The sequence below is a fragment of the Podarcis melisellensis genome (assembly GCF_964234715.1).
Source record: "Podarcis melisellensis genome assembly, chromosome: 11".
Lineage (NCBI taxonomy): Eukaryota > Metazoa > Chordata > Lepidosauria > Squamata > Lacertidae > Podarcis > Podarcis melisellensis.
The window spans coordinates 54681431-54698345 of record NC_138543.1 but is presented as its reverse complement, the minus strand read 5'-3'; the positions used below and the strand labels follow the sequence as shown (position 1 = coordinate 54698345).

At 44.5% G+C, this 16915-nt stretch overlaps 1 protein-coding gene and 1 long non-coding RNA gene across 5 annotated transcripts in view; one reads left to right on the top strand and one right to left on the bottom strand.

Moving 5' to 3' along the window:
• The window catches only part of LOC309380271, a 162130-nt gene that overhangs the window by 42249 nt on the left and 102966 nt on the right, over nucleotides 1-16915 (top strand). The window lies entirely within an intron of this gene.
• The window catches only part of LOXHD1 (lipoxygenase homology PLAT domains 1), a 175919-nt gene that overhangs the window by 62406 nt on the left and 96598 nt on the right, over nucleotides 1-16915 (bottom strand). For 2 of the 4 annotated variants that reach the window (XR_014172698.1, XM_081929534.1), the window contains exons 22-27: nucleotides 13028-13173; nucleotides 12295-12399; nucleotides 9070-9198; nucleotides 7425-7589; nucleotides 5597-5778; nucleotides 1919-2035 (exon numbers count right to left, since the gene is read on the bottom strand). Coding sequence is in view for 3 of the 4 variants with exons in the window: in XM_081929534.1 (XP_081785660.1) it covers nucleotides 1919-2035; nucleotides 5597-5778; nucleotides 7425-7589; nucleotides 9070-9198; nucleotides 12295-12399; nucleotides 13028-13173 (844 nt within the window). In the remaining variant the exon portion in view is untranslated. The remainder of the gene's footprint in view (nucleotides 1-1918; nucleotides 2036-5596; nucleotides 5779-7424; nucleotides 7590-9069; nucleotides 9199-12294; nucleotides 12400-13027; nucleotides 13174-16915) is intronic. The other 2 variants (XM_081929535.1, XM_081929536.1) reach the window with 1 other exon arrangement.

Below are 16915 nucleotides of genomic sequence, written 5' to 3'. Positions count from 1 at the left end.
CTTCAAGGCAGCTCTCTGCTTCCCTGATCGGTGTCGTCTCGTGATATAACGATACATCAAGACATTAGGAGGCAAATCCTGGGTTCGGTGCTTGGTTTGTAACACTGACGTTTGGGGAGTGGGCTGGCTGGGAAGAAATGGCAGCAGGGGGCAGGGTTCCCTTGCAGTTTCTGCTACTTTTTAATCCATTTTTTGGGGTGGGGGGAGGTCCAGTCAGGTTTCAAGCTTGTAAAGAAACCTGATTTGGAGGGCAGGCTCAGGATGACCTGAGGGGCATTTGCAGGTGAATATTGGCAGCTGTCAATCTGCTCTAGCCTGTTAATTATCGCCTGAAAACAATCCATTTCAGCACTTGCATTACGTTGGCATGTGGGTACAGGTGAATGTTTTTCTGCCCACTCCCTAATAATAATAATAATAATAATAATATTTATACCCTGCCCATCTGGCTGGGTTTCCCCAGCCACTCTGGGCAGCTTCCAACGAAACACTAAAATACAATAACCTATTAGACATTAAAAGCTTTCCTAAACAGGGCTGCCTTCAGATGTCTTCTAAAAGTCTGTTAGTTGTTGTTCTCTTCGACATCTGGTGGGAGGGCATTCCACAGGACGGGTGCCACCACCAAGGAGGCCCTCTGCCTGGTTCCCTGTAACTTGGCTTCTCGTAGCGAAGCCAATGAGAAGCCCTCAGTGCTCTGGGATTCCTATATCCCCCAATGAACAGGAGCAAAGTCTCTGAGCATATGGGACTTTTTTAAAGGATCGTTCCAGGACCGGTGAGGGCAGAGCCAAGCTTTTGGTGAGTGTAAAAGCCCTCTTGCATTTTTGGATGAGCTATGCTGCCGGTGCAGCTATATATCTCTTGATTTCTCCAATTTTATAGTCGGGGCACCTTGAGCAGTCCTGTTGTCTCTCAGTGTCTATGATTCTTTGCCTAACCATAGCTTTTGCCTGGCCCAACCCCAGACTTAGAAGGGCTTGAGGAGCAAAACCCAGTTTCTGAAGGGTGTTCAGGACTGCTGTCTGCCAGCCTGACTGGAACTGGCCGCAGAGGATCAGTGGGGCTATTCCTCGGGGGAGCAGATTCAATGTCAGCCATTTGTAGATTGATGTTAGGCACTGAATACTACTATTAATAGAAAGGGAGGCAAACATTTCCCTATCTACTTTCTCTACACCGTACACCTTTTTGTATCCCTTGCTGGCCTTTGCTCCAATCCCATTTTGGGTGCCTTTTTGCCCCTATTCTAATTCTACAAATATCCTTTTTGAGATGCAAAAGCCAAAGTTCTACCCAGTATTCCACGATTTCTGTACTGGCAAGTTGTTGTTTTCCTACTGATCTATAACGTGGAATTCACTTTCCCCCCCTACAGCTGCCGCACACTGGGACAATATCTTCATCAAGCTGTTCACCAGATCCCACCAAAGATCTTTTCCCTGGTCAGTCATACAAACACAAGAGGAACCTGAAGATCAGGCCTGTGTCCAGTTCTCACGGTGGCTGAGCCTGTGAAAAGCCTGCAAGCAGGATTCAAGCACAAGAGCAACTCTTCCCACCTCTGGTTCCCAGTAACACCAGTTCAGATCCCGTTAGTTTATACGTGAAATTAGGATTTTTGCCACCTCCTTGGCCGGAAGGAAGTAGGACTTGCTGCCTGGGTTTTGCAACAGTTTGGGGGTCTGCCCTCTGCTGCGCGAAGCAGAAAAGTTCTGGTGGAATGGCTGCATGCAGCACAGTGGCGTAGCGTGGGTTGTCAGCACCCAGGGCAAGGCAAGTAATTTGTGCCCCCTAACCCGTGGATTTGCGCCCCCTAACCCTAACCCCCAGATGTTGTGCCCGGTGTAGCCGCCGCCCCCCCTGCACTCCCCACACTACGCCACTGATGCAGCAAAATGCTCAGCTTTCTGCTCACCTTTCCGTTGGGTAAAAGCCTTCGTATCTGCACTTTATCGAGATGCCAACCAGGATTAATCCCTGTGCCGTCATGCCCAATGCGGATCTTTTCAAGAATGTCCCCAATGTCCTCCAGCTGGAGAAATCAAGGAAGACATTTCAGGATCAACCAAAGTTTAGCAACCTCACTTTCCAACACCCAATCCTATTTGATCCTTTAGCTCGTATCTTGTTTGTTCTTAATGGGATAAGAAGACGACAAATATTCTGGCAGCATCTCAAACTGCAACCATCTCAGAAAGGTGTGCTAGGTCCTAACACATTCCAGCTAGCAGAGGACTTGGCTGTAGACTGAAGCTCATGAACTTGGCCAAAACAAAACAAGAAGGCGTATATTAATGGCTGGAGCTGAAGAATTCAAGAGAGAATAATGGCCAATTTAGACTTTGCCCAGGGCATTCTGGGCTGTACTACAGCTAGGGTGGGGAATATGTTGTCGGACTACAACTCCCATCATTCTTAACCATTGGCCATGCCGGCTGAGGTTGATAGGAGTTGGAAGAATGGCAGGTCAAGATGGTGGAGTATGTAGAGATGGCCAAGTTGATGGGGGAAATCCGGAATCAGTGCAACAAACTGTTTCAAAAGGACTGGGACAAATTTATATTCTACATGAAAGAAAATTGTAAACATCTGAAAACGTTTGTAGGTTTGGACTGAAATGTTTTGTCATGTAAATATAAGGAACTGATTTACCAAGAATAAGGTGAAATATTAAAGAAAGATAGAAGGTAAAAAAAGAAGTGATTTTAGAAATGCTAAGAATTTAGTAAGATGTATGGAAGTTGGAAAGAGGGAGGGAAGGAGATCGATGCTCTGTTAGAGCAATGTATTGGGATATGGAATTATGTAACAAAATGTGAATATGATAAAAATGGAAAACTTAATAAAAATCATTATGGGGAAAAAAGAGAGAATGATAGGAGCTGAAGTCAGACATCTGAAGGACTACAGGATCTTCATCCCTGTTGCAGAATTTAATGTGTAATAATTCAGGCAAAATGCCAAGCTAAAATCTGACCCCATCTTTCCAGCATGTCTCCTACAGGGGAGAAAGGGTGAGGGGGGGGCTGAGCAGAGCAGACCTTCTCCTTCTCCATCTCTTGCCTTTTCTTGAAGGTGGGATGTTTAAGGTGTTTGTGCCCTGCTTTGCACTAGAGCAGGCATCCACAAACTCGGCCCTCCAGCTGTTTTGGGACTATAACTCCCATCATCCCTAGCTAACACAGAGGACCTTACGGTCTTCAAACAAAAACATCTTGGAGGACCTGGGCCACAGGGAGGTTAAGCTGGCCACAACCAGAGCCAGGGCTTTTTCGGCTGTGGCTCCAATCTGGTGGAACGCTCTGTCCCAAGAGACTAGGGCCCTGAGGGACTTGACATCTTTCCACAGGGCCTGCAAGACGGAGCTGTTCCACCAGGCCTTTGGCCAAGGCACAGCCTGACCCCCTCCTTTGGCAATCCTCACAGAACTCTAGCCCAATGGTTGCCATTAATCTGATTTGAACTGATTTTATAATGAAATGATTTTAGAATGTTGTATCATTTTACTGTTGTTAGCCACTCTGAGCCCGGCTTGGCTGGGGAGGGCAGGATATAAATAAATAATAATTATTATTATTATTATTATTATTATTATTATTATTATTATTATTATTATCAGGACCAGTGGTCAAGGATGATGGGAATTGTAGTCCCAAAACATCTGGAGGGCTGAGTTTGGGGATGCCTGCACTAGAGCTTCCAATTTCTGGTTTCTAATAATAAAATAATGATTTTTTTAAAAAAAATTATATCCCGCCCATTTTGCTGGGTTTCCCCAGCCACTCTGGGCGACTTACAACCTATATAAAAACACAACAAAGCATCAAACAAAATATCCTTTACGAGCGACAAACACATCAATAAATCAATAGTAACAACAACAATAACAATAGCAAATGCTTGAAACTGGGGTAGATCCACGAGCTTGCAAAATTATCCATTTCAGGTGACAGGGTTTACACCAACATTCTCCAGACCAACCGAGTGCTATCCATCTCTTGTTTTGAATAAAAATGATTAAAATCTCTATTTATCTGAAAAACATTTAACATTAGAAGGAGAGCAATTATTCTCCCCCCCACCCTTCTGCTCATGCCAAATAAATTGCTTTCCTTTGTAAGGAAATGCCACGTGTGCTTTTAAAGACAGGCATGGAAGAAGCCAAAAAAACCCAACAACAACAAAATGGTATATTTATTCAAGCACTTTCCACATTGCCATCAAATCACCTCCTCAAAGTGTGGCTGATAACACTTTCTTAAATGCTTTCAGGATGCTATCTGCAGAATACAAAGCAGATCCAGCAGTAAAACTTCGACTTTTTTTCTTTTCTTTTTTTTTAAAAAAGGCATTTCACAGCCCTTGGATGATCAGGAATCCTGGAATTGTTTTCAAGGTCTATTGAACTTATTACAGATTCTCAGAAGTAGTTGACAGCATGCAACATTTTGCTCCTATTCCCCTCTCCCCACTCACTAGCTGTCTTCTGCCAGTATAAAACACCAACCTCAAAACATGTAAAAATAAGATTTAGGAACAGTTTTGCGTTAGTCCAAAGGAATTCTAAAGTGCTCAAGGCCATGCGAGGATCAAACAGGAAAGAATTAACGGCAGAACTATTTGATCCCTCAGTAAAAAAAAAAAAAATCTGGATAAAAGAGCAGTTGGCCTAGATGTCTATTTTATTTCATCTTTAGCTTTCGAATGCCACAAAGGTGGAATGGACTGCAAGCAATTCAGGGGATGTGGTGCTTTTGTTCGCAAATGAATTTACTGGAATCAATTCTGCAATGCTTTTCCATGTTTGTACACTTCTTCTCCACATTCATGGATAGAACCACAGAGCCTAGGGCTTGCTGATCAGAAGGTCGGCGGTTTGAATCCCCCACGACGGGGTGAGCTCCCGTTGCTCGGTCCCTGCTCCTGCCAACCTAGCAGTTCGAAAGCACGTCAAAGTGCAAGTAGATAAATAGGTACCACTCCAGTGGGAAGGTAAACAGCGTTTCTGTGCGCCGCTCTGGTTCTCCAGAAGCGGCTTAGCCATGCTGGCCACATGACCCGGAAGCTGTACATCGGCTCCCTCGGCCAATAAAGCGAGATGAGCGCTGCAACCCCAGAGTCGGCTATGACTGGACCTAAGGGTCAGGGGTCCCTTTACCTTTTAATTCATCTCTTTGCCATGGAAAGAGTGTAGGGCTTTTGACCTGGAGCCATTACGCTTCTCTCCTTCCCTCCCCAAAAAAATCCAAATTAGCTAGGGGGGGGGGGAAGAGATTTTATCCAAGGAGGCTCTCCTGTTAGTGCAAGTATGTGTCTGTTTGTGCATGCTCCCTGCCCCCAAATCACCAGACGGTTGTGGGGGGGGGGGAGCCATAACTGATTTGATAGTGTGGGGAGGATATTCAATTGCACAGGTGGAAGTCCTTGTGATAATGTGATGACTTTGTTGGATACAACCCATGAATACTGTAAATTATTAAGTAAATGTATGTAATTGTAATTCACAGGATAATTCTGAGAGCAAAGGATGAGTCATCAGATCTTGAAATTTGGACCGCAGGAAGGCAAACAGCTAGGGCATCTCTTAGGTTACCTCCACAATGAACTGATTCACGGTGTTCCTCTCAAAGAACATCCTTCGCTCCCTCTTGTTTTGGCACAAGGATTTCTGGCGAGTGCAAACCCCGTCAGCTCCATACAGGACAATGAAGACGTCGGCATCAGTCCCAGCTCCAAAAATATCACTTGTGTAAACAGTGACCTCGTAGGGAACAACTGCACCAGGCGAGGAAGAAGATAAACAGCGGGCAAAATGAGTTGTCGTTGTTAAATGTATGACCCACCATCATTTTCCAGAATTAAAAACTATTTTTAAATTGTTTAATGCATTTTATTGTAATATTTAATTTTACTTGTACACCTCTAGGAAAGCCTTTTTATTGTGGTTTATAAATTTTTCAGATAAATGAAATTCTGCATACCAAAATGTACTTCATCTTTTTTAAACCTCTCTCTCCCAACAGTGTACAGTGGTACCTCGGGTTAAGTACTTAATTTGTTCTGGAGGTCCGTTCTTAACCTGAAACTGTTCTTAACCTGAAGCACCACTTTAGCTAATGGGGCCTCCTGCTGCCACCGGGCCACCGGAGCACGATTTCTGTTCTCATCCTGAAGCAAAGTTCTTAACCTGAAGCACTATTTTTGGCTTAGCAGAGACTGTAACCTGAAGCGTATGTAACCTGAAGCGTATGTAACCTGAGGTACCACTGTAGTCTTTTGCATGTCTTTTTTTATGAAATCATTTTTATTTTATTTCACAAATATAAAATTATAACAATCCAAATGCTTATCCATATATAGAGGTTACTCTGAATCTCAAGACTCCCCTCCCCACGGGTCCTATTGTCAACATTTACAACTGCATATTATTCTACAATCTGTATTTTATATCAATCCATATTGTCTGTAATATTTGTTACAAGTGAGATTAAAATCTTGCCAGTGTTTTCATCTGCTTGCAACGGTCTCTTAAATAAATTACACATTTCCCCCCTTCTTTTTAAAAGTTGTTGTCCTCTCGGTTCCTGAGCTTTCCAGTCAGCTTTGCCATTTCTGCATAGTCCATCAGCTTAGCTTGCCATTCTTCCCTGGCAGGGCAGAATTGTTGTTGTTGTTCAGTCATTTAGTTGTGTCCGACTCTTCATGACCCCATGGACCAGAGCAGCCAGGCACTCCTGTCTTCCACTGCCTCCCGCAGTTTGGTCAGACTCATGCTGGTAGCTTCGAGAACATTGTCCAGCCATCTCATCCTGTGTCACCTTCTCCTTTTGCCCTCCATCTTTCCCAACATCAGGGTCTTTCCCAGGGAGTCTTCTCTTCTCATGAGGTGGCCAAAGTATTGGAGCCTCAGCTTCAGGATCTGTCCTTCCAGTGAGCACTCAGGGCTGATTTCCTTCAGAATGAAGAGGTTTGATCTTCTTGCAGTCCATGGGACTCTCAAGAGTCTCCTCCAGCACCATAATTCAAAAGCATCCATTCTTCGGTGATCAGCCTTCTTTTTATGGTCCAGCTCTCACTTCCATACCTCACTGCTGGGAAAACCAGAGCTTTAACTATACGGACCTTTGTTGTCAAGGTGATGTCTCTGCTTTTTAAGATGCTGTCTAGGTTTGTCATTGCTTTTCTCCCAAGAAGCAGGCATCTTTTAATTAGAAACTCTTAAAACATACAACATTCCCAATAATAGGAAGGGTCCTGAAAACACACCTCTCATGTCTCAAAGGCCAGAGTGAAGAGGTTCATCGTGAAGAAGCCAGACACACCTCTGCAAGGACATAATTCCACAACCTAGGGGACTCCACACAATTAAAAAAAAATCATTTAAAAACACACCAAATATTCTGGCAAGCAACACTACTCACATGGGACATATGTCCTGGTCTGTAGGGTTGCAGGGAAGAGAACTCTTTCAATGGCTCCATCATCTTCTGATTTATCCAGCCAACGGCCACAAGGGAACACAAGACACAGCCCCAGGCATGGGGCATCCACTTCTACCCATTCCAAGAACCAACCTTGAGCTTTACCTGCAGAGAAACAGGAGACAGTATTCCAGGTGTGGTCTGATCACACAGTACTATGACCTCCCTTGATCTGTATATTTTATTTCTGTTGATACAGCCTAGAAGGGCATTAGCTTTTTTTTTGCTGTTGCATCACACGGTTGACCCATGTTAAGCTTGTGGTTTACGAAGACCCCTAGATCTTTTCCACATGTATGACTGGCAAGACAGGTGTCCCCTTCGCTTCACTTGTCTGTGGTGCAACCTGGGAATTAGGGAAATATTCCTAAGTTTAAAGAGCTCTGTGCTGTTAGGAATCATGGCCACTGGTCCCATCACCTCCTGGCAAATTGATGCTTTTGAATGGCGTGCTCTGGTCCATGGGGTCACAAAGTGTCGGACACGACTAAACGACTAAACAACACAATGCTGTTAGGAAAACATTCTTTAAGAAACAGATAAAAGTTCCTGGAAGCTTTAAAGAGGGTTCCAGAATTTTCTTTAGTGAGTAGCAGTGGCACTCAAGGCTTGATTGGTGTCAGCCGGTGGTGCAAATAAAGGGAGGAAGTTGCAGGTTGAAATTTCCTCACGAAGAATGCACACGTACACACTGTCAGCACACACGCTGACAACAAGGTCGGAAGTAAGACAATGTGTGCTGCTGAGTGTTGCTGTGTCAGGATTGTTAATTACTGGACTGAGATTATACCGTGCTGGAGAGATTGAGAAGGAATGTACTGTATTTTTCGCTCCATAAGACGCACCTTTTTCCTCCTATAAAGTAAGGGGAAATGTGAGTGCGTCTTATGGAGTGAATGGCGCTGCGCAGATAGGGAGAACTGCGCAGCGCCCCTTCAGCGACGTGCCTGTCCTGGCTTCTGCCTTAGCTGCACGCAGCCTCCTCGGGCAGGGGGAGCCTTCATCCCGCTGCCCTGAAGAGGCTTGGCGCGGTTATCCCAGAAGCCAGAACAGCCACACGGTATCCCAGAAGCCAGATCCCTCTTGCTGTTCTGGCTTCTGATTCAATTCCCCCCCCTTGTTTTCCTCCCCCCAAAACTAGGTGTGTCTTATCGTCTGGTGCGTCCTATAGAGCAAAAAATATGGTAAATAGCTTGTATATAATAGTAACAGAAATGCTTGTGCAACCAGACAAGCAATAAAGAAGCTCTTGACTGTGAATTTGAGTCTGACTCCTGTTCTTGTCCTCTGCCTCCGGGGAAAACTCTGCTACAAACAGGTAAAAAGTGGTTTTACCAAGGTGCCACCACACAAGCAGAAAAGCACAGCGGAAGTGTGTGGGAGGTAACCTCCAAAATATGCAAATTAGGAAAGGTGATGAACCATCATATTTACGGCTGGAGTAAGCCCCCATGATCATGTAAGCTTGGGACCGGTGCCCATCCTAGAAGTTGTCTCAGGGTCACGTTGACCTGTGTCCCCAATTAATTGAGTGATAATTCTCTAGAGCTCGTTTGAGCAATTTTGTACATTCAGGCCAACATACCTGTGTTATCGTGGCCAATCTTAATTTTTTTTAGGTCTCCGAGGTCCACACATTCCACCGTGAACACATCAATCTTTCCTCGCTCGAATTTGTTCTTGTTCGTCTTCGAAGCCTTCAGGCCAATCGTCCCTGTTTTGTTTTAATTCACAGAGGGAGGTGGAAAGGAAAGGATTATTATGATTATTTTTTGAATTTATATACCGCCCTAAACCCGGAGGTCTCAGGGCGGTTCACAGAAAAAATCAAAATAAAAACAACAATGCAATAACACTCCTCCTCCCCCCAAAGAGCCACATTTTAAAAGGGCACCAGCGGTTGATGTTATCTGGGCATATGCCAAAACAGTAGCCACTTGGCATCCTTCTTGAGTCATTGGACTTCTACTCAATATTGATCCAGAGTATATTCCAATGTATAGTTAGCAGAGTAAAAACTTAAATACATTGCAAGATTCCCAAAAAATAGACCAGCAGTTGTTTTTCAACCAGCAGAGCTTTACTGCTTCTGAAGGCAAATGAGTATAATGGTCACACTTAGCTGGTGACAACCCTTTGTCCTTAGGGATTTTGAAGAGAAATACAACAGGAACCCTCTTCCAAATCAACCTTCTTCTCTCCCTCAGGGCCATCTGCCATTAACTGCCCTGTGGGAAAGATCCTGATACAGTAACTTGTTATATGCTTTATTGTTTATTTATTTTTATCTTGTGAACCACACTGAGATCTTCAGATGATGGGTAGTATATAAATTTTATAATAATAATAATAATAATAATAATAATAATAATAATAATAATAAGTGTTTGTGTGTATGTTTAGATGTATTTGGATGTTACTTGTAAATTTTCTTGGAAGGATTTGTATCCTGAAAGGCAGGATATAATTTGGATGAATAAATGGTTTGGAGGTAAAATCATTCCTTGCCCCATTATTTTTACGTCACAAAATTTTATGCACCACTTGATCTGAAGGAAAATTACAAAAAAATATAAAATCAAACATTAAAATTATTGATTAAAAGAACAGTTAGAACAGCAGAGACGGAACAGAGATGGATGCCAACAAAAGAACAGGTATTTTAAAACACGCAAAAGATAATCAAAACTGACAGTAGCTAAAAAGGAAATAAATGGTATGTCAACATTCTACACGTCTGGACAGACTGGCCTAAACAAAAATGTTTTAAGGAGATGCCGAAAAAGAGTACAGAGAAGACACCTGCCTGAAGTCAACACCTGCACCTGATATCTCACCTGCCCCTATTCTGACCAATCGTAGGACTGGAGGTCTTGAGAGAGGCACTTGATGGAATTATACTACTGCTAGCAAATGCAGTCACTGCAATTAGTAGGTCACTCCCTTTGACTGGGGTCGAAAGATTTTCACAATTATTTTTAAAAAGCAACAACAATCATCCACAGAAATGATGAGAAGAATCATGCTTTAAAATGAAACCTGTGAAAGTGGAATTTGATTGATCTGTCCATCCCTAATTCAGTCAGATCTGGTGCATTTCAGAACATGAACTGCACTTACATGAGCTGCACTTAATACTGTGTAATGGAACTGCCCAAAGGAATCTCAAGAGGCTCCAGGTGAAGACCCAAAGAAGGCCTGGACACACACAACAGCTCAAAAGTTTATACAGTGGTAAAGGTAAAGGTAAAGGGACCCTGACCATTAGGTCCAGTCATGGCCGACTCTGGGGTTGCGGTGCTCATCCCGCTTTATTGGCCGAGGGAGCCGGCGTACAGCTTTCGGGTCACGTGGCCAGCATGAGTAAGCCACTTCTGGCAAACCAGAGCAGTGCACAGAAACGCCATTTACCTTCCCGCCAGAGCGGTACCTATTTATCTACTTGCACTTTGACGTGCTTTCAAACAGCTAGGTTGGCAGGAGCAGGGACCGAGCAATGGGAGCTCACCCCGTCATGGGGATTTGAACCGCCGACCTTCTGATCGGCAAGTCCTAGGCTCTGTAGTTTAACCCACAGTGCCACCCGCATCCCTTCTACAGTGGTACCTCGGGTTAAGAACTTAATTCGTTCCAGAGATCCGTTCTTAACCTGAAACTGTTCTTAACCTGAGGTACCACTTTAGCTAATGGGGACTCCCACTGCCGCCACACCGCCACCATGCTATTTCTGTTCTCACCCTGAAGCAAAGTTCTTAACCTGAGGTACTATTTCTGGGTTAGCGGAGTCTGTAACCTGAAGCATCTGTAACCTGAAGCGTCTGTAACCCAAGGTACCACTGTAGTTCATCTATCCATGGCAAGAAAAAAAACTCCAATCTGATTTGGCTGCCCCAGTGAGAAAACAATTTTCCCATGAGACGATGAAAAAGCACTTGCTGGAAGAGTAGCTAAACCTTCCATGCCAATTTTCTTGAGCCCTGGCAGTCAATTATATGAGTGGCAAAGCCACTTCCAACCACGGGAGGAGGTGGTGTTGTGGGGCATCACACCCCCAACACGTGCATGGAGGCTGGCCCCCAGCCCCACGCGATCTGGGACATCCTTGGCCGCGTCATCCCCTTGGCTCAGTGGGTGTGGCTTGCCTCATTTAAGGCAAGCGCGGCCAGGAATCTCCCTCTTTGGTGGCTCAGCTGCATTTGTTTCCCACCCGCCCGCCCTTCAAGGTTCCCCTTTTGACCTTGCTATGGACCTCGGTTGGTCGCCATTAAGGGGCCTGGTAGGATTTTTTTCCACTTGGCAAATTGGCACCAGGCATTTGGTTTTTCGCCTACCTCGTAGCAAATCGTCACAACTTTCTCGGCTTTGGCGGTTAGGCACTGGTATGGGTATTGCTATGTAGATGTATGGGGGGGAGCGCCATCACCTCCCCCCCAGATATTGAGGGGTAGTCTGGTAAAGGATTCTGGGGGGCGTGGCCCCGTCCAAAGCCTATGGAGGCCAAGGCCCAAGGCACGCCCCCGAGCGGTGACCCCAGGGGAGTTCCTAGTTGATGTGCATCAGCAGGGCTCCCCCTACTGGTGTTAACCCTTCTCGGTCTTCAAGCAAGCAGGCTGAAGCCGGATAGTCGATAGGACCAATGCCTAAGCCAATACCACTCATCACCTGTAACCAGTAAAGTTGTGGCCTAATTTTAGCCCATTAACCTAAATTACTGTGTCCTGTGTCTTTATTTCTACTGGTGAGAGGCAGAATCTTGCCACGCAACCAGCACCCCACCATCTCGCCCTGGGGCTGGGCTTTTTGCTCCCACCTGTATCATCTTTGGTGCCATAAAGGACGATGAAGACATTGGCGTCCGTCCCACCACGTTTCTTGTCCCCAGTTTTCACAGTCACGGTAAACGTCGTGGATTGAGCTGTCGAGAAGAAAAATCTCCATTGGCAAGGGCTGACTTCCTATGGTGAATTTCATGCCCTCTCTTATCCCTTCACACACACAGGACTATTCTATGGAGTGAGTTAGCCACTGAATAGAAGTGATCCAAGACCCGCAGTAGAGTCATACTTCAAGCCAGGGACGCGGGACCTTTTTCACCCTGAGGGCCACATTCCTCTCTATGCAACCTGTTGGAGGCCACATGCCAATAGTGGGCAGGGCAAGAGGCAAAAGTGAGCTAAACAACACATGTTTACATTTGTAATTTTTTTAAAAAGTATTCATAGGCTGCCCATCTGACTGGGTTGCCTCAGTCACTCAGGGAGGCTTCCGACAAAATATTAAAAACACAAGAAAACATCAACCATTAAAGATTTGCCTTCAGATGTCTTCATTTGTCCAGTCAGCTAGTTTTTAAGCCCACACAATTCTGTCGTCTATCCAAGGAAGGAAGAGGTGTTCAAGCAGAGTTCAAGGACTCATTCCAGCCAAGCAAAAACACTTGAGAGGGATGCAAAGCCTCTCCTCATTTCTGGTCCTCATTTCTCCTCATTCCTCATCCTCAGCCTTTGGGATGCAGAAGCAATTGTAAAGAGCTGGTGGCAAACCTTTCTGTTCCAGGCCGAGTGTTGCAAGAGACCCAGAATCGTCAGTATCCTTCAGCACAAAGGCTTCGTCCACTGGGACCAGCTCTCTGGCAACCTGACCGTCATCTTCTTCCACTGCCAGCCACCTCTGGCATGGGAAATAATAACTGCAAGAACAGCACAGTTTAGCAACCTCCCCTTGGCCACCTCCAGACCGAAATCCTACTCTAAAGGCCTAGGCAATATGTGTTAGAATTCCCGCTCCGTGATTGCAGTCATGGGATTGTTGTCTTTCACACGACGGTGTATGTTTTGACTCCACAGAGTGGGAAATGACGGAGACAGGATGTTTGTGTTACTGTGTTACGTGAAGTAGGACTATTGTCCTTTGTTCTTTTTCTCTTTGCTGCCTGATGCTAGAGAGAGAGAGAGGGAGCCATGTTGCAGTGCTCCGTGTGTGTTTATATGTAAATAAAGTAGATTAGCCAAAATGCTGAGTTACAGAGGTCTGTCACGCAAGATGTGCAAACTCTGCAGATCCCTAAGTGTGCCAATGTCTGTTGGCATCGGTCGCTGTGATGTTTGGGCTGAAGAAAGCTTAAGAAGCTCCCGAACGATTGACCAGGAGGGAGGGAACAGGCCAGTCGGGCATGTGTCTCTGCCAGGGTCCTACTCGAGTGTAGGCTGAACTCCTGAGAATATGCTGGCTCCATATCCCATGCCCTTACGGACAGGTACTCCCCGCAACCTTCTATTTTAGCACAAGTTGCCAGAACAAGGGGGTCAGTGAGGGAGCTTTCCTAGTCCATATCTGAGGCCCTACACCTGCAATTTGCCTAGGGGGAAACCCTCTCATACTCTTCAATTATTTCCCCCCTTATGTAAATTGCAGGCAGGAGTTCAGATTGCAAGCCATCGCAGGGGCAAATGGTTAAAGCCATTTTATTCACCTTCGTGCGAGGATCCAGATCCAACAATTTGTGATCAATCCGCCCTGTTCCCTCTGCACTTAAGAGTAAAGATTTGTAGCTAATTATATATTTTGTTGCACTTTGCAAAATATGAGCAAGCCAGGGCTGAACTGATATTACCCTTGCTGGGACAGTGGTGCCTCGCAAGACGAAATTAATTCGTTCCACAAGTTTTTTCTTCTTGCGAGTTTTTCGTCTTGCGAAGCACGGTTTCCCATAGGAATGCATTGAAAATCAATCAATGCATTCCTATGGAGACCATCCGGGGACAGAGGGGAAGGTGCACGCGCCTTCCCCTCTGTCCCCGGACCTGTTTTAAAGCAAGGGAAGGGGCAGCGGGGAGAATCGCTTCTCCCCGTTGCCGCCCCTTGGTTCAAAAGGGGTCCGGGGACAGAGGGGAAGGCGCGCGCCTTCCCCTCTGTCCCCTCTTTTGAAGCAAGGGGCGGAGGGGAGAAGATCGCTTCAAAAGAGGTGCGGGGACAGCGGGGAAGACGCGCTGCGCTTCCCCGCTATCCCTGGAGCTTACGGGGCAAGCTTCATTTTGCGAAGCAAGCCCATAGGGAAATGCGTCTTGCGAAGCGGCTAAGAAAATGAAAAACTCCTTCATCTAGCGAGTTTTTCGTCTTCCGAGGCGTTCGTCTTGCGGGGTACCACTGTATCTTTCCCGGGAAAATCAGAGGCTCACTATGTCAGGTTCCTATGGGAAGACCAGACAAATGCTAGAACATTAGCAGTAGTCAAGTTTTTATCGGTGGTTGCAAGAACCAATGATCCCTATATTCTGAACGAAATGCTTGTTTAACCTGGAGGTAGGCTGTATGAATTGTGTATTGCTTTGTAACGATTTGTTGGGTCTCTGGACCGTAATAAAGGTTGATGATGAATTATGTATTCTCCAGCTTGACCTTAAAGGGGCAGGTCAGTAGGACAGTAGACCAAGAAATTGTAGAAATGGAAGGGACCACAAAGATCATCAACTTCAACTCCCTGCAATGCAGGGATCTTTTGCCCAGTGTGGGGCTTCAGTTGTATATCATTAAACCAAGTTATTTTACTTCCTGTTAGAGCTTCTTTTATTTGTTCTTTGCTCCTCATTTTCTCCACCCATTCCTTTATTTTAAGCATTTTCTTCTATTTCACTTCTTTATCAATTCCATTTTTAAAATTTACTGGGAAGTCTTCTATCATCACCGCCAGAGTTAGTGAGAAATTTACTGGTATCAATTTTCCTTTATATATCGCCCATATCTCAATGATGATTTTTAATAAGGGATTTTCAATATTCTGCCACCATTGCCTATTTAATTTGATCAAAATTTATATATTCACTAACTTCTCCCTCATTTCCTGTCTACCACTCTCTAACCATTCTAAATCTCATTGTTCTGTTATCCAGTCTATGGTATATCTTAATCGATTTGCTATATAACTTTATGTTGGGGAGACACTGTCCACCTGTTTTCTGGGGTTTATCTTATTTTATTCTTTTATTAATCCTAGGTTTCTTATCCCCATTACAAAATTTATTACTCATACTTTGCCAACCCTTTATCTCTGTCTCTGATCTCTTAATTGGTAACATTCTAAATAATTTTTTTTTTTTTACTTCCAATCTTTGCCTATGACAGTATTACCTTAAGTATCCAGGAAATCTTAGCTACGCAGCTTTTGTTGTTGATGATAATCTTAACAACCATTTTAGAATATATACAGTGGTACCTTGGTTCTCGAACAAATTGGCTCCCGAACACCAAGAACCTGGAAGTAAGTTTTCGGACATTTTTTGGAAGCCAAATGTCCAACACGATTTCTGCTTGGGTGCAGGAAGCTCCTGCAGCCAATCAGAAGCCGCACCTTGGTTTTTGAACAGTTTCAGGAGTGGAACGAACTTTTGGAATGGATTAAGTTTGAGAACCAAGGTACCACTGTATAACATTAATAAATGCCCTCATATCGAAAGCTCTGGCCAGCAGCTTGCTTTCTTGTATAGCCATTTTGAGAAAGGAGGTGGGCTGGTTTCAAACCCCACACTACCTGATCTGACCTGCAGGCATGTATCATTCTTGAAGATGCTGCTTTACCCAAACCTCTTTTGACCCTGGGTTTTGGGGGAAGGCAAATGGGTCCTGCCAGGAGGTTAGATTTTGTATAGGGGCATCGCAGAACAAAGGCAACCCAGTCTTGTACTGAAATTCTCTGTGGGAGGGAGTGAGACTGCAGTCCCATATCCACTTATTTGCTAGTAACTCCCATTGAATTTGCCAAGGCTTGAAGCCTTTCTATTAGGTATTTTAAGCCAAGATATACCAAAAGAAAAGAGGACTTTATTAATGTATGCCACTCCAGCAGCGAGAATGTTGATCGCACAAAATTGGAAGACTGGAGAAATACCAACTAAAGAACAATGGCAAGAGAAGTTGGTGAACTATGCAGAACTGGCAAAAATGACAGACAGACTAAGAGAAAAAGACAACAGTGACTTTGAAAAGGAATGGGAGCCATTTATATTATACTTGCAGAAGCAAAGAAAGTCTATAGACTTGATGGCAGGATTTAAATAAACATTCACATCGTTAGTATTAGAAAATGTGTAGAAGATAGAGAAGTAATATGGTGTATTCGTTGTTATTTTTATGTTTTTAGGTTTGATGTTATTGTATAAATATGTTATTAGTAGCTTTTTCTTTTAAGAGGCAGCAAAATGGAGAAACAAACCAGAAGTGGGAATTGGGGGAAGCCAAAAAGAATTTGTCGCTTGGTATAAATGTTTAGGGCTACACTGTAGAACACCCAAAGGTACCACTACCCCAGCAAAGGAGGACCCCATTGTTGAAATTCCCCTTTAGGTTGTTCTGTGTGGTGTTTATCCTAACAACAACTCTGTGCCTTGTTTCACTTATGCAATTCTTGGGCATTTAGATTATATATACAACTGGAG